Genomic DNA, 13587 nt, shown 5'->3' with positions numbered 1-13587 from the left:
GATATATCTTACTGTTCATAAAAAAGCCTTTTGGTTCAAGTTTATGATAGTATATGAAAGGCACACCCTAAGTAAAATGTGCTTTTCACAACTGATGTGGTAGTTAACGGAATTAGGACGATGAGGATCAAATATTAGCTTTATTTAATCAACACAAAGAGAATACATAGATGAAGGCACAGAGAATCATAGCATAAACTACTCGCACTACAGACGAGAACTGATAATGAACTGAATGAGAAGGAGTATAAATACACAGCGAAACTAATTGACAGACAGCTGAGCGTAAACAGTAACCAAGGAGACTAGCTAGGATGCAATTAAGACTAAACTGAACTCAAGCACATGAAACAAACACACAGGAATGAAACTAATACAAAACAGGGGATAGGGACAATCCATGGCTAGCTGTGCGTTAAACTATTTTATTGCACACCTTCCAGCCAATCAGAATCGAGTATTCAGACAGACCATGGTATTAATGTTTTATTGAACACTGATGGAGTGACATATTTTGTGTGAAAATAAATCATAAGAGTGGTTTGTTTGTTTGTTTGTTTAAAAATCTTATAAATGTATGAGGTGGCAAGGTGTTTGAAGATGAACAAATGTAGGCTAATTAACTGACAGAATTTTCGTTTTTAGGTGAGCTAACATTTTAAGTGCTAATTACATTTAATAAAAATTACAATATAATACATTTTCATTTAATTGCAAATAACATGCAGTTAAGTATCCAAAACTATAACTTTTAACAATTTGCACTTTGCAAGAATAAAGTGTTTTTTTAAGCATGCAAAAGCAGTGAATTAATGTTACCTGAACATTGCGGTTGAGGCTGATAGCTGGGTAGTACATGCCCTCTAGTGTGTTGAAGGCAACGGGTCCCTGTTGCTCATCATTTATCAAAAACAATAGAATCCCACGAGAGAAATCCAGCAGCACACCCACAGTCGCCCCTTTACTTATTCCTCCATCCGTACTGAGAGAGGGAAAAGAAAAAGACCGATTAAATGAAAGATGATGCACTGACCAAATAGTGTGAAAGACCTATTAAAGACCCTTTAGTTTGACTCAATAAACACATTCAAAATACAGAATTGCATTTTATTTGCAACATTTAACATAAAGATATTAGCGATCTAAGCCTGTTTAGCCTGCTGTTACCCTTGACCTCTTTCTACTGCATGTGAATAATATGAATTAACAGCAGGTGGCAGTAATGCATCGCGTTTATTCACTTGTTTGTGCTGTAAGCGATTTTTATTTGCTTCATTCATTAATTCAATGAAGCATGCACTTTGTAACCAGGGGCGACAGTCAACATTTGCTGAGATGCTTTATCAGCCTTTTTTCCCCCAATAATTTCTTTCAATAATTTCATAAATTATATTTATGATTTGGTTCAAACCTAAAATTTAGATTTAATAATAATCAAAAATATTTATCTTCCAAAAAAAAAAAGTATATTAATGTAAAACAATTAAAATATAATTTTTTTAAATCTAAGAATTCACTATGGATAAAACTATAAACAATTTGTTAGTCAATGTTTAATTTAATTTACTTAGTATAAATAAAGACAAACGTAACAAATGTATTGGTTACAAATGTAACCCTGGTTCCCTGAGAAGGGGAATGAGACACTGCGTCTGAACAAGACACCAAGGGGAATGCCTCCAGCGTGACCGCTGTCTGAAGCACGTGCTAACACGCGACAATATCATTGGCCGACGACAGTCTGTGACATCACTACCAGTGCGACCGTGAGTATAAAAGGGCACCTGTAGTGCACATCATTCTCTTCTTTGTCTGAAGCAGACGTAAGCAGGCAAGCCCAAAGCATGGCAACGAGACGCAGTGTATTGTTCCCCTCCCCAGTAAACCAGGGTTACATTTGTAACTGAGACGGTCCCTTTCGAATGGGAATTTCGTAGTGTGTCTGAACAAGATTCTATGGGGAACAAATGCCCAATATGCCATGCTAAGGGGAAATGTCTAAGTACACGGAAAAGACATATCAGACTTGTGCCCAACTCAGGTGCATCAGCAGTGGAACTGTCAGTAATGAAATTGCCTACGGTCACTACCCAAGTCTCACGCCCTATACAAGGAAAACCCTGGCCTTTTTAAATTTCCTCCCTTCCTCGCAGGGCCAAGCGATAGAGCCCGGTCCGAGGGCAGGACTCAAGGGTCTGGTATGTCAGCTCTGAATGCTAGACATCACCTTTAAGGGAAACTGGCCTGGGAATACATAATTCCCTAGCCTGTCACTACCTCTAGGGGGAGCAAGAGAATCCCTGCTTAACCCTAAAAACTCACTTATCAAGAGGATCTGCAAAAGCGCTAGCAACTACCACTCAACCTCGTTGTCTTATAGAGGTATGATTCCAGGATTTGGACAGTGATCATCTCGGGGAGAAGAGACCCCAACTCGAAAACTCTAAAAGGGATAGTTCACTTTGAAATTAAATTTTGGTATGTTTTAGCTTACCTCAAGGGCATCCAAGATGTAGGTGTCTTTGTTTCCGCAGTAGTTTCAATTTTGATATTTTTAGGTCAAACCGTTCTTGTCTGTCAGTCATATAATGCAGGTCTATGGTCACTATCTGAAAGAGCATGCACAGAAAAGTCCAAATTAAACAGTTCCCCATCGTAAGTACACATTGATGGCCTAAGACACGAAACGAGCGGTTTGTGTGAGAAAACGAACAGTATTTATATCGTTTTTACCTCTACACAACCACGTCCAAGTGATCTGAGGGCGCGCGCGCTTCCTGGTGTGTGACGTGTGCGAGCGTTCTGGCTTAGTCTGCGAAAGCGCCGGAAAGTTAAGTAAAAACGAGGTAAAAGAGGTAAAAACGATATAAATACTGTTCGTTTTCTCACACAAACCGCTCGTTTCGTGTCTTAGGCCATCAATGTGTACTTACGATGGGGAATTGTTTAATTTGGACTTCTTTGTGCATGCTCTTTCAGATAGTGACCATAGACCTGCATTATATGACTGACAGACAAGAACGGTTTGACCTAAAAATATCAACATTGAAACTACTGCGGAAATAAAGACACCTACATCTTGGATGCCCTTGAGGTAAGCAAAAACATACCAAAATTTAATTTCAAAGTGAACTATCCCTTTAACAGTTGGGGAGGGTCACTCTTCAGAAAAACCTGAAGGCCTACAGGAAAAAGGGAGTTAGCCGTCTTAGTGTTAACTACAACCAGCTGTTCTCATACCAAGATCTCAAGACTCAAGACATTTGCCAAAGTCCCATTACAACAAAAAGGGTTTGCAAGTCTGAGCAAAAAACGCTTTCCGTCAGTTACCAAGAGATCAGTCTGAGGCTTGTCTAGTAGATATAAAGGTTTCCAAGAATCACACTGAGCTCTTCTCAGGGAGCATAGATACTCTACTTAAAGACCCTCAAGTGGGGGTCCTAATCAACGCTCACCATGAAGACTTCACTATTCAAGGCAAATCCCTCAAACTGCTGTCTTCCGACTAAGATTTGCACTAGGATCTTTACAACAGGAAGGGTTCGCAAATCTGGGCCGAATGCCACATCCCGTCGGGTTCTAGAGATCGGAAGAGCTCTTCTTGGTGAACAGAGGACCCATTCTTAACACCCGAACAAGGAGATGGTTCTGGTGGGTTTGCAAAGCTGGCGCCAAAGCCATTCTTCGTAAGGGTTCTCGAGATCTGCGCTGTAAGGGATCTTCCTACTTAGTAGACCCCAATATCTGGGGGAGGAAGATTCAACCTTGAGCAATCATCAAGTCTACTGTTTACAGGTACTACTATAGCAATGTAGCCGACAGAGACTAGGAGGGACGCCAATTTTAACTTGTGCACTAGCATTAGTCAGACTAGGCATGCTTCACAGCTTACATTCAGATCCTACATCTGCAGATCCTTCAGTAGATCAGTCTGGTACGCCTACGGCACAGCCATTGTGTGCAGTGCACCCCCGGCCTGGCCCGTTGCCGTATATGCCCTGCCATTCAAACGAGATGTGGTACGTAGCGGCTTGGATGGCAGGATTTGGAGCCTTCAATGATGATGCCTAACCCACTGAGCAACAGCTGGCTAGCATCTCTTCAATGGAAGGCATCATCACATATCCGTGCTCGTGCATTCCCCCAACATTCGCATTACTAGCGTGATGACAGATGAATGCAGGCCGAATATGGTTTCTTCCATGATCTCACAACCTCAGCATGGAGATCCAGAAGAAGACTCAAAGGAACGGGACGGTTATGTCCAGACAGATATCGCTCGTCCAACCTGGCACAAGCGAACTCCGATCTCTTGCCTACAAGGGAGATCTAGTCTCTCTGTGGGACGGGCCCTCCAGAAGCTCCTCATATGTGAATCATATCACCAGCTTCTTGACCCTCCTCAGCCACATCCTGCTCTTCCTAGCTGGCAGCCAGCAGATCTGCTGGATCGGATGATACAAGTGATAGCATGTCCTGATCCAGCAGTTCTCTCCTGTCGACAGCAGAAGAGTGAGAAATATCCATATTTTCTCAAACTCTTCAGCCAGACTGACTTGCGACCCCTAACATCTCATTCTCCGCTTTGCCTCGGTGTTCGCAGGTCCTGAGCCGTGGAGGCGCAGACGCATGTCCTTTGAGACAAGGGACACACGTGAACAGAGCTTCTTCATTGAGAAGCTCTCACAGTGCGCCCATTCAGCCCCATCAAGGACTGAACGTGCGTACTCCACGACCAAGCACATAACGTTAGGCAGTGGAAAAAAATTCGCCTAAACACGTTGCAAACAAACGCTTCCTGAAGACAAAGATTATAATGACGTGTACTACAGGCGCCCTTTTATACTCACGGTCGCACTGGTAGTGATGCCACAGACTGTCTTCGGCCAATGATACTGTCGCGTTTTAACACATGCTTCAGACACCGGTCACGCTGGAGGCATTCCCCATAGCGCCTTGTTCAGACGCAGTGCGAATTCCCAATTGAAAGGGAAACAGGTTTACACCATGATTTTCAATTAGATCAATATAAAAATGCACTTTAAATAAATTACACTATAGTTTTACTTTTTTCAGTGTATATCAATGAAGAAATTCAAAAATAAAATAAATAAAATTAAATAAAATTAAATAAAATTAAATAAAAATTAAATAAAATAAAATAAAATAAAATAAAATTAAATTAAATTAAATTAAATTAAATTAAATTAAATTAAATTAAATTAAATTAAATTAAATTAAATTAAATAAAATAACATAAAATCACATAAAATAAAAAGTTCCAAATCACAAACATGCACACATAGACAAACATTAATTCATACCGGTTGGTGTGCGAGTTGTTATGCATGAACCAGGAGCGGTTGTTGTCCACATACATGGCCCAGGCTTTATCATCCTTCCCCAGCATCACGTCCTTCATGACATCAGCCCGGGCGATCCCAAATGCAGGATCAGGATGGTTGTCATAGCGATCGATGGTCATCTCCCAGTAGTGCACACCACGAGAGAACCCTGTATTGCCCATGACAACACGGTCGTCGTAACTGTTACACGTCACCGTGAGGTTGTCGTTGGACAATATGATGTCAGGGTGGGCCGATGCAGGGTCAAAGGTGAACCAGGCAACTGCAGAAAAAGCACACACACATACAGTCATGAAGGCTGGTTGAGCTCCGATTTACAGTAAGAATGATAGTCCAGATGAATTTAAGAACACAAATAAATCTCGCAAACACACTCTCTCATTCACACACACACACACACACACACACACACACACACACACACACACACACACACACACACACACACACACACACACACAAGAAAGGGTGTATGAGGTTAACATAATCATGATGTTCAGATATTCAGGCATTCATACCTGCTGCCAGAGTTTTACTACCATATGAAGGCAGACTCACTGAAATCAAGAGAAAGGAAGAGATGGGAAAAGAGCGAGAAAAGGTTGGAGAGAAAAAGAAAAGCGGAAGAGGCAGAGATATGCAGAGGAAAGAAAAAGCAGAATGGGTGGAAGGAGAAAAAAAAGAAAGTAACAGAATTGGGTACTGAAAGAGAGCAAGGAAAGCAGCAGATCAGGGAAGCTGGACTTATTCAGTGCTCACATGTAAAGAACATTTATAGAGAGTCAATAATGTTAATAGCACATTAAAAGTGATGTTAATTTATATTAGTATCAGACATACAATGGTACTCATAAAGACCTCATAACAGTAGACTATCAGGTTGATATCACTGGCACTTTCCATGAATAGGGTAAAACCTAACAACTAAATATTATATGAGCATTATATGATTATATGAGATTTTATTTTCTATTTATTTTAAATGAAGATTTTGCAACACTGCAACCAAAATTTGGGGCATGCAGTTTTAAACCATGACTTGTGTGGTTTCATTATTTTCTAGCAAGCAACATTAGAAACTAGAAAAATATAAATCCTGCACACTAAAGTTTGCATCATCACAAAAATATTTTAATGAGAATTGGGTGTGGATTTGAATTGAGAATTGATTTGGGTGTGCGAGGCACAATATATATATATATATATATATATATATATATATATATATATATATATATATATATACAGGGTGCGATTTGCCGGGGGGGATGCGTGGGATTTCCCCCTTTCTGGTCAATGTATCCCTGCCTCTGCTTACTTATTTTTATCCCCGGTGGGGATAAATTTATCCCCCCCTCAAAGTGATCAGTGCTACTACATAGTGGCGAGGCGGATCACAAAACTTATCACGGATCCGTGGTTTGATTAAAGTCCATTTTATTTAAAAATGCGCTACTTTGGCTGGCTCCGCAGCCTCTCTGTAATCACCACTCTGCAGACTTGCTCAATCTCAATGTCCCGCCCACGGCGCTGGTTACACCTCACGAGTAATAGCCTATCAACACTTGCGAGACGGTTGCAGGTCTTTTTTTACGCTGCATATTCAACATATTACTTAAGCGGGAATAAACATCACAATCTGATTATCTGTTTCTATGATGACGAGCAGAGTTAGTGCCCCAGTCACACCACTGAGAATGGCCGAAGTTACACACGGTGTTTTACTCAATTGAGGCTAAAGCAAAGTTTTTTTTTTTATTACTCACTCACTTCTGAGTGTCTGGCACGAGTGATTTCAATCAATGTAAAGACGCGTTTACGCGAGTCTAGAGGTCCTGCGGCGCGAAGGCGTTTCGCGCGGCGCGGTATCGCGAAGCCCGAATGAGGCGAATTGACTTTGTCGGTCCGGCCCGACACATTAACTGTAATCATGAGCCCGAGCCCGATTTAAACACGACCATTTTTTAAATACGTGGGCCGTTATAACCAGGGGTACGTGGCGCCAGGGAAGGAGAGATGAAGCAAAGATGAAGTTGACGATCGCCATCTCCGTGAATGCGCATATATGGAGAAATGCATGGATTACATCAGAGTGTTGCATATTTCTTTTCGTTTAGAATTGTTTCGTTTAAAGACATTTCAAGCTTTCTTTAGATATAGCCTATTTCTTAATATTCTCTGTTAATTTATGATGAGATGCACTCCAGTTAACGTGCAGTGCAAGTGACCGCGGCGCGCCTCCATGATTATAGCCTATTGTCTGCTATATTTGCTTCTTATTTATTAAATACATGCAATTCGTTGATGAAACATGTATTAAAATTAAGATACAATTTATACAAAACGAAATTCACTTTAAAGAAAGGCTTTCGGCAAAACAAAACTTAATGAAGTGGTCAAAATCATGTCTGACTAGTCTGACAAGTCTCCTGATATACTGCACATCTTATCTTACTCATGCTGTTCACTTTTCATAAATCAACATAGATGGAAAAAAAAAAACATTATAATATTTTAACAAATATGAAACTAAATTAGCTTATTTAATGGCTACAACACATATAGTAGGCCTACAGAATCTGAAAGGCAGAAGTTGAAAGGCAATTGTGCATAGTAAAACATATACATTTATCAAGTTCACGGGTAATTGAGCGTGCATTTATTAATTATTATCTTAATGAATAATGCAACCAGGACAAATCATGTAAACTGCGTTGTTTGTTTATTCAGAATGAAATGGATCGCAAATGGGTCCGAATGAAGAAACGTAAAAAAAAAAAAAAAAAAGAAAAAACGTGAACAATGATGAACACAGAAAATGAACAAGAATGAACTTTGGATGGCCAAGTAGGCTACAACTCTAATTTAATTCAACACGGTTTTAGAATATAGAATAATTTTTAAACAAAATAAATATTTTTAAAGTTTATTATCCCGGGCCGGTGTGATGCTGCGAGTGGAGGAGACGCTCGCTGAGCATGACACGTGACGTGTTGCATTTTGTAACACAAGTGCTAGATCAAGGGCCCGGCCCGGGTGAAGTTCGGGCTCGGCCAGAGAATCTAAGCTCTGATTTATCTGATCCTGTCCATTAGCTTTGATCCATGTACGGCTTTTCAGAATGCCACCAAGTACAAATATTTATGTATTTTTTCAGCGCGAAAACTAGCTAGCTAGCTGGGAACAATGAAAATGGTCCAGGGGTGCGTTTCCCGAAAGCATCGTTAGCCAACTATGGTCGCAAGTTCCGTCGTTATCAGCATAGTTCAACGATTTGGTCTTTCCCGAAACCATCGTTCCAACGAACGTTCGCAAACTTGTGTGGTTGGAACGACAGCTCTCGAGCTGTCGTTAGAAGCATAGTTTCTAGTTTACATGAGATGTAGACTGAATAAATCCTTATCTTTAGCAAAATAAGCAAGCTGACATTCAGTAGGACCCGTGTTATTTATTTAGAATACATAAATGTAATTTACGTCTTTTAGTTTGTCAAGAGATTTAAAGCACCGTTTTTGAAGACTGCGCATGTGCGAACGTGCTCTACTATGTAAGAACGAGCCAAATATTGAGTCTGGTAATAAAGCAAAATAACTGAGAAAAATTAGAAATGGTCTTTAGATGCCATGTCTGTAACTTATATGACAAAATCTAGCGTTAATTCGATCTCAAACAGATGAATTAAAATAAGTTATTAGTCCACCACGTGCGAGACGTCATAAACCAACGTGGTTGAACGATACTTTGCGACAGACGGTTTCGGGAAACAGTCGTGACTAGCTAGTTGATTTCTCCAACGATGCATCGTACTATGGTAGTTAAGCAGCGAACTATATAGTTGTACGGGAAACGCACCCCAGAGCAGCAAATGCAGTGAATGAAGTTCATGTTCTCATGATTTATTTTTATAAATAAGTTTTTTTTCGAAACATCCCCCCCTCTGTTTTTTTCACAAATCGCACCCTGTATATATATATATATATATATATTGTAGCAATAAACATTAAGATAAACATATAAAATAAATATAAAAAATATTAATATAGTAAAATCTATTCATATAAATATTTATATTAAATATATATATAAACGATATTTATAAAATCAACAGCAAAAAAAAGTAAATTTTTAACAATGTTTTTATTTATTTTTGAATATCAATTCATAGATACTGATTTATGATTATGTCAAGAAGGTCAAAAGTGTGACAGGCCAAAAATCCCCATTTTAAGGAGATAAAGGCATTTAAAACTAGCTAACTTTGCATGCTAGGTTAATTTTATGTTAGAAACCAGTTTGTCAAATGTATCTGATGGTTTTACAACAAAAATATAAGCCTCCAAGTCCTTAAAAAGTCACAAGACACCAACTAGTAATATATATATATATATATATACAGTATATATCCTATTTGTAGAAACTGCCCACTATATTGACATTACTAATACAAATCTGATGTTTTATTTTGCCCTGACATGCTCAAGCTTCCCTGTGCATTAAGAGTGACAGCATTCAATAGTAAGGTGTGTGAGTGTATCAGTGATATAACATCTCTTACTTTCTGATGTCTGCATGACAAGCGTTTTGCTGTACTGGCCGACTCCACTGGAGTTAAACGCTTTAACACGGCATTTATAAGTGCTGTTGAAGTGCAGACCGTCCACAGTGCAGATCATCTCTGTACCAACATACACTTCCTGTAGAATACACACTTCAGTTAGTAAACACACGTGGTTAACTATGTCTGAAATAGCAACTAGGGTACTGCTTACTGTATATCCTCTATGCGGCCTACTATTTTGTAAACAGTATACATGTTTCACATGATTCTGTGTTTAAATTGGGCAGTCTAATTAAATTCCGAATCAAGAAAAAGATGTTAAAAACCCCTTTGATATTACATTTGGTTTATTGGTAACACTTTAAATGCAAGGGCAGATTGCATTGAGGGATATAGTACCCAACACAAAGTGCTTTGTTGTAAACTACATTATATCAAAGGAATTGGGTCTATTGCTGAAATCGGAATTCTATACTGTCGTACTACTCTTACTATTTCAGAACTAGAGGGGTAGAATGCAGTCAAATTCAGTTCAGCCCAGGTGTTCCATTGCATACAGAAAATTAACATATTTTGCATAGTATGCACATTTTCTGTATGCATGGAACCACTTCCTGTAGAATATACCGTTAAGTTAATTTGCTAATTAAGGCTGATGAATATCTTGGGGAAAACACAATGTGATACTGTTGCTAAAAATCTACCCAAAAATGGAGCAAATATAAGAACACATGAACCTGGCTTTCTAAAATAAGAGCTTGGCCTGTTTAGAGGATAGTAGAGAGAGAGAGAGAGAGAGTGTGTGTGTGTGTGTGTGTGTGTGTGTGTGTGTGTGTGTGTGTGTGTGTGTGTGTGTGTGTGTGTGTGTGTGTGTGTGTGTGTGTCTATATGTCTGAGGGTATTTGAATTCTTATATGTAAGTGTGAATGTGTGTGGCAAATCTCAGGAGACATTCAAAAAAACACATAAAAAAAATTATACTTTTATTCAGTAAGGATGCATTACATTGATCAAAAGTGAGAATAAAGACATTTAAATCGTTAAAAAAGATTTATATTTTAAATGAATGCTGAATTTCTTTTGAAATTTCAGTTTCCAGAAAAATATTACGCATCACAACTGTTTTCAATAATAACATAATAATCTTGTTTGATAATAAATGTTTCTTAATAAGACTAAATAAGACATGTTTCTTAAGCAGCAAATCAGTATCATGTGGGATAATGTGACACTGAAGACAGGAGTAATGATGCTGAAAATTCAGTTTTGTCATCACAGGAATAAATTACATTTTTAAAATATATTAAATATTAAAATAGAAAAGAGTTATTTGAAATTGTAAAAATAATTCACATTACTGTTTACTGTATTTTTAGCAGTCTTGGTGAGCATAAAAGATTTCTTTCAAAAACATTTAAAAATCAAACCGACCCCAAACATTTGAACGGTACTGCATGAAACCACATAATCAGATGAAATCAAATCACAAGTGGCCACTTGTGATCACCTCAGATGAATGTCAATACCAAGTGTAAACAGCCAACGAGTGACAGTGGTGCATTGCATATATGCGTTTGTGATCGTGTTAGTGTGTGTTCGTGGGTGAAGTGGCCCTCTAACATATAAATAGACTTCTGCAGTGAGAGGCATGAATCATCTTTAGACTCAGGCATTTTGTGGCAAATATGAGATGAGACACCATTTTTGTGGACTTGATTTGATGATCTAATGGAAATACATGCGTGTCCCTCGTCACTCAAATGAACATCACTGATTTTGACTGCCCACAGCCAAATGACAAAACCATGTTTGACAATATCACTTTATTAATACAGTACACCCTGACAGTGGATGAGTGTGTACTTGTGTGTGCATACACATGAACAATGTTTCTTCTCATGTTTGTTCTTGCTGAGTAAAACCTAAAATCTATTGGACAGATCATTAAGCTAGCCAAGCAGAAACATCACATCTAACAATTATGCAGTGTTCACTGTGTCCACTTCGAGAAAGAAAAATAATACTACACTAATAAATAAATAAATAAATAAATAAATAAATAAATAAATAAATGCAATAATATATGGCGTCTGTGGGATTCCATTTGTTTGGAATAGTCATCATTATTGCATTTTTGCTCTGTGCGGCTATGAACTTTTTCTGGTTTTCTGATGTGGTGCTTTAATCAAAAATGTAATCAGTGCTGTGTATTTCCACTCAAGACTTCACACAGCTTCAGTCCTACACTGAAAACTAATGTGTGGAGTTGAAATGCTGGTCATTCAATTTAGCTCCAATTTAAGAAATGCAAGCATTTTTAGCCCGACATATTTTTGCATTCTGCACGGAAGTGCTTTTGTTGTGTGTAGAGAAGAAACATGCCCATTCAAACTCAGAAGGTATTATTATAATTTTTTTAAATTTTGATAATAGTTCTATGGTAAAAAAAAAAAAGAGATTGTTTAAATGATTTGGCAGAAATCACGCATTTATATGTGTAAATTTGATCAGTCCAACTGAGTTGCAGTCTTTTCTTGCCAATTCTGACCTATATTTACAAGTGAGTAGAGAGTACTTTAATATTTTACATTAAAGGGTTAGTTCACACAAAAATGAAAATTCTGTCAGTAATTACTCTCCCTCATGTTGTTCCAACCCCGTAAGACTTTCGTTCATCTTCGGAACACAAATTAAGATATTTTTTGATGAAATCTGAGTGCTGGCTCACTCCTCCTGCAGGCTTATGGACACCTTAACTTGCTGGCCCAGAAAATGTATTAAAGACATTGTTAATATAGTCCAAGTGACTCCAGTGACTCAATCTTAAGTTTATAAAGCGACGAGAACGTGCTACGCTTAAACACTACGTAAAAAGACTCGAGGTCCAGAGAGAATGAAATGAAAAGTGGAATAAAGTTGTTATTTTTGTTTGTTTTTGCGCACAAAAAGTATTCTCGTTGCTTTATAAACTTAAGATTGAGCCACTGGAGTCACTTGGACTATATTAACAATGTCTTTAATACATTTTCTGGGCCAGCAAGTTATAGTGTCCATAAGCCTGCAGGAGGAGTGAGACAGCTCTCAGATTTCATCAAAAATATCTTAATTTGTGTTCCGAAGATGAACGAAAGTCGTACACTGTAAAAAGTGAATAGTTGGATCAACTTAAAAAAATTACTTCAATAGGTAACACCTAAATAAATTAAGTTTTCTCAACTTAAATTATAACGTTTTTCACGATAATTTAAGTTGAGAAAACTTCATTTATTTAGGTGTTACCAATTGAAGTAATTTTTTTAAGTTGATCCAACTATTCACTTTTTACAGTGTACGGGGTTGGAACAACATGAGGGTGAGTAAATTACTGACAGAATTTTCATTTTTGGGTGAACTAACCCTTTAAATATTATGAGAGTACATACAAAATAAAAAAAATAATGATGTGCACAGATAAATAATTTATAATAAATATAAATATTCCAAATATACCATAAAAAAAAATTGTCAGTTTTGATTTCATGGTGCCTTTAAGCTAAAACTTGTTTCATCTATCCAGCCTCATATGAATTTTTCATGATCAAGGAAAATGCATGCTGATCACTTGCAGTCAAGTAGAGTATTTAGATAACACTTGAATAACACATATTACATTCAACCAATGAT

At 37.9% G+C, this 13587-nt stretch overlaps 1 protein-coding gene across 2 annotated transcripts in view; it reads right to left on the bottom strand.

Moving 5' to 3' along the window:
• Positions 1-13587, bottom strand: part of trim9 (tripartite motif containing 9) — a 31917-nt gene that overhangs the window by 1392 nt on the left and 16938 nt on the right. Inside the window, exons 7-10 of one of the 2 annotated variants that reach the window (XM_081350526.1) lie at positions 9922-10060; positions 5325-5628; positions 4851-4955; positions 820-982 (exon numbers count right to left, since the gene is read on the bottom strand). In XM_081350526.1, coding sequence (XP_081206652.1) covers positions 820-982; positions 4851-4955; positions 5325-5628; positions 9922-10060 — 711 coding nt within the window. The remainder of the gene's footprint in view (positions 1-819; positions 983-4850; positions 4956-5324; positions 5629-9921; positions 10061-13587) is intronic. The other variant, XM_081350527.1, reaches the window with a different exon arrangement.

The sequence above is a fragment of the Scardinius erythrophthalmus genome, assembly GCF_964197995.2.
Source record: "Scardinius erythrophthalmus genome assembly, chromosome: 21".
Classification (NCBI taxonomy): domain Eukaryota; kingdom Metazoa; phylum Chordata; class Actinopteri; order Cypriniformes; family Leuciscidae; genus Scardinius; species Scardinius erythrophthalmus.
Note: the sequence above shows the minus strand (reverse complement) of the source record. Positions and strands in the feature narration are given on the sequence as shown.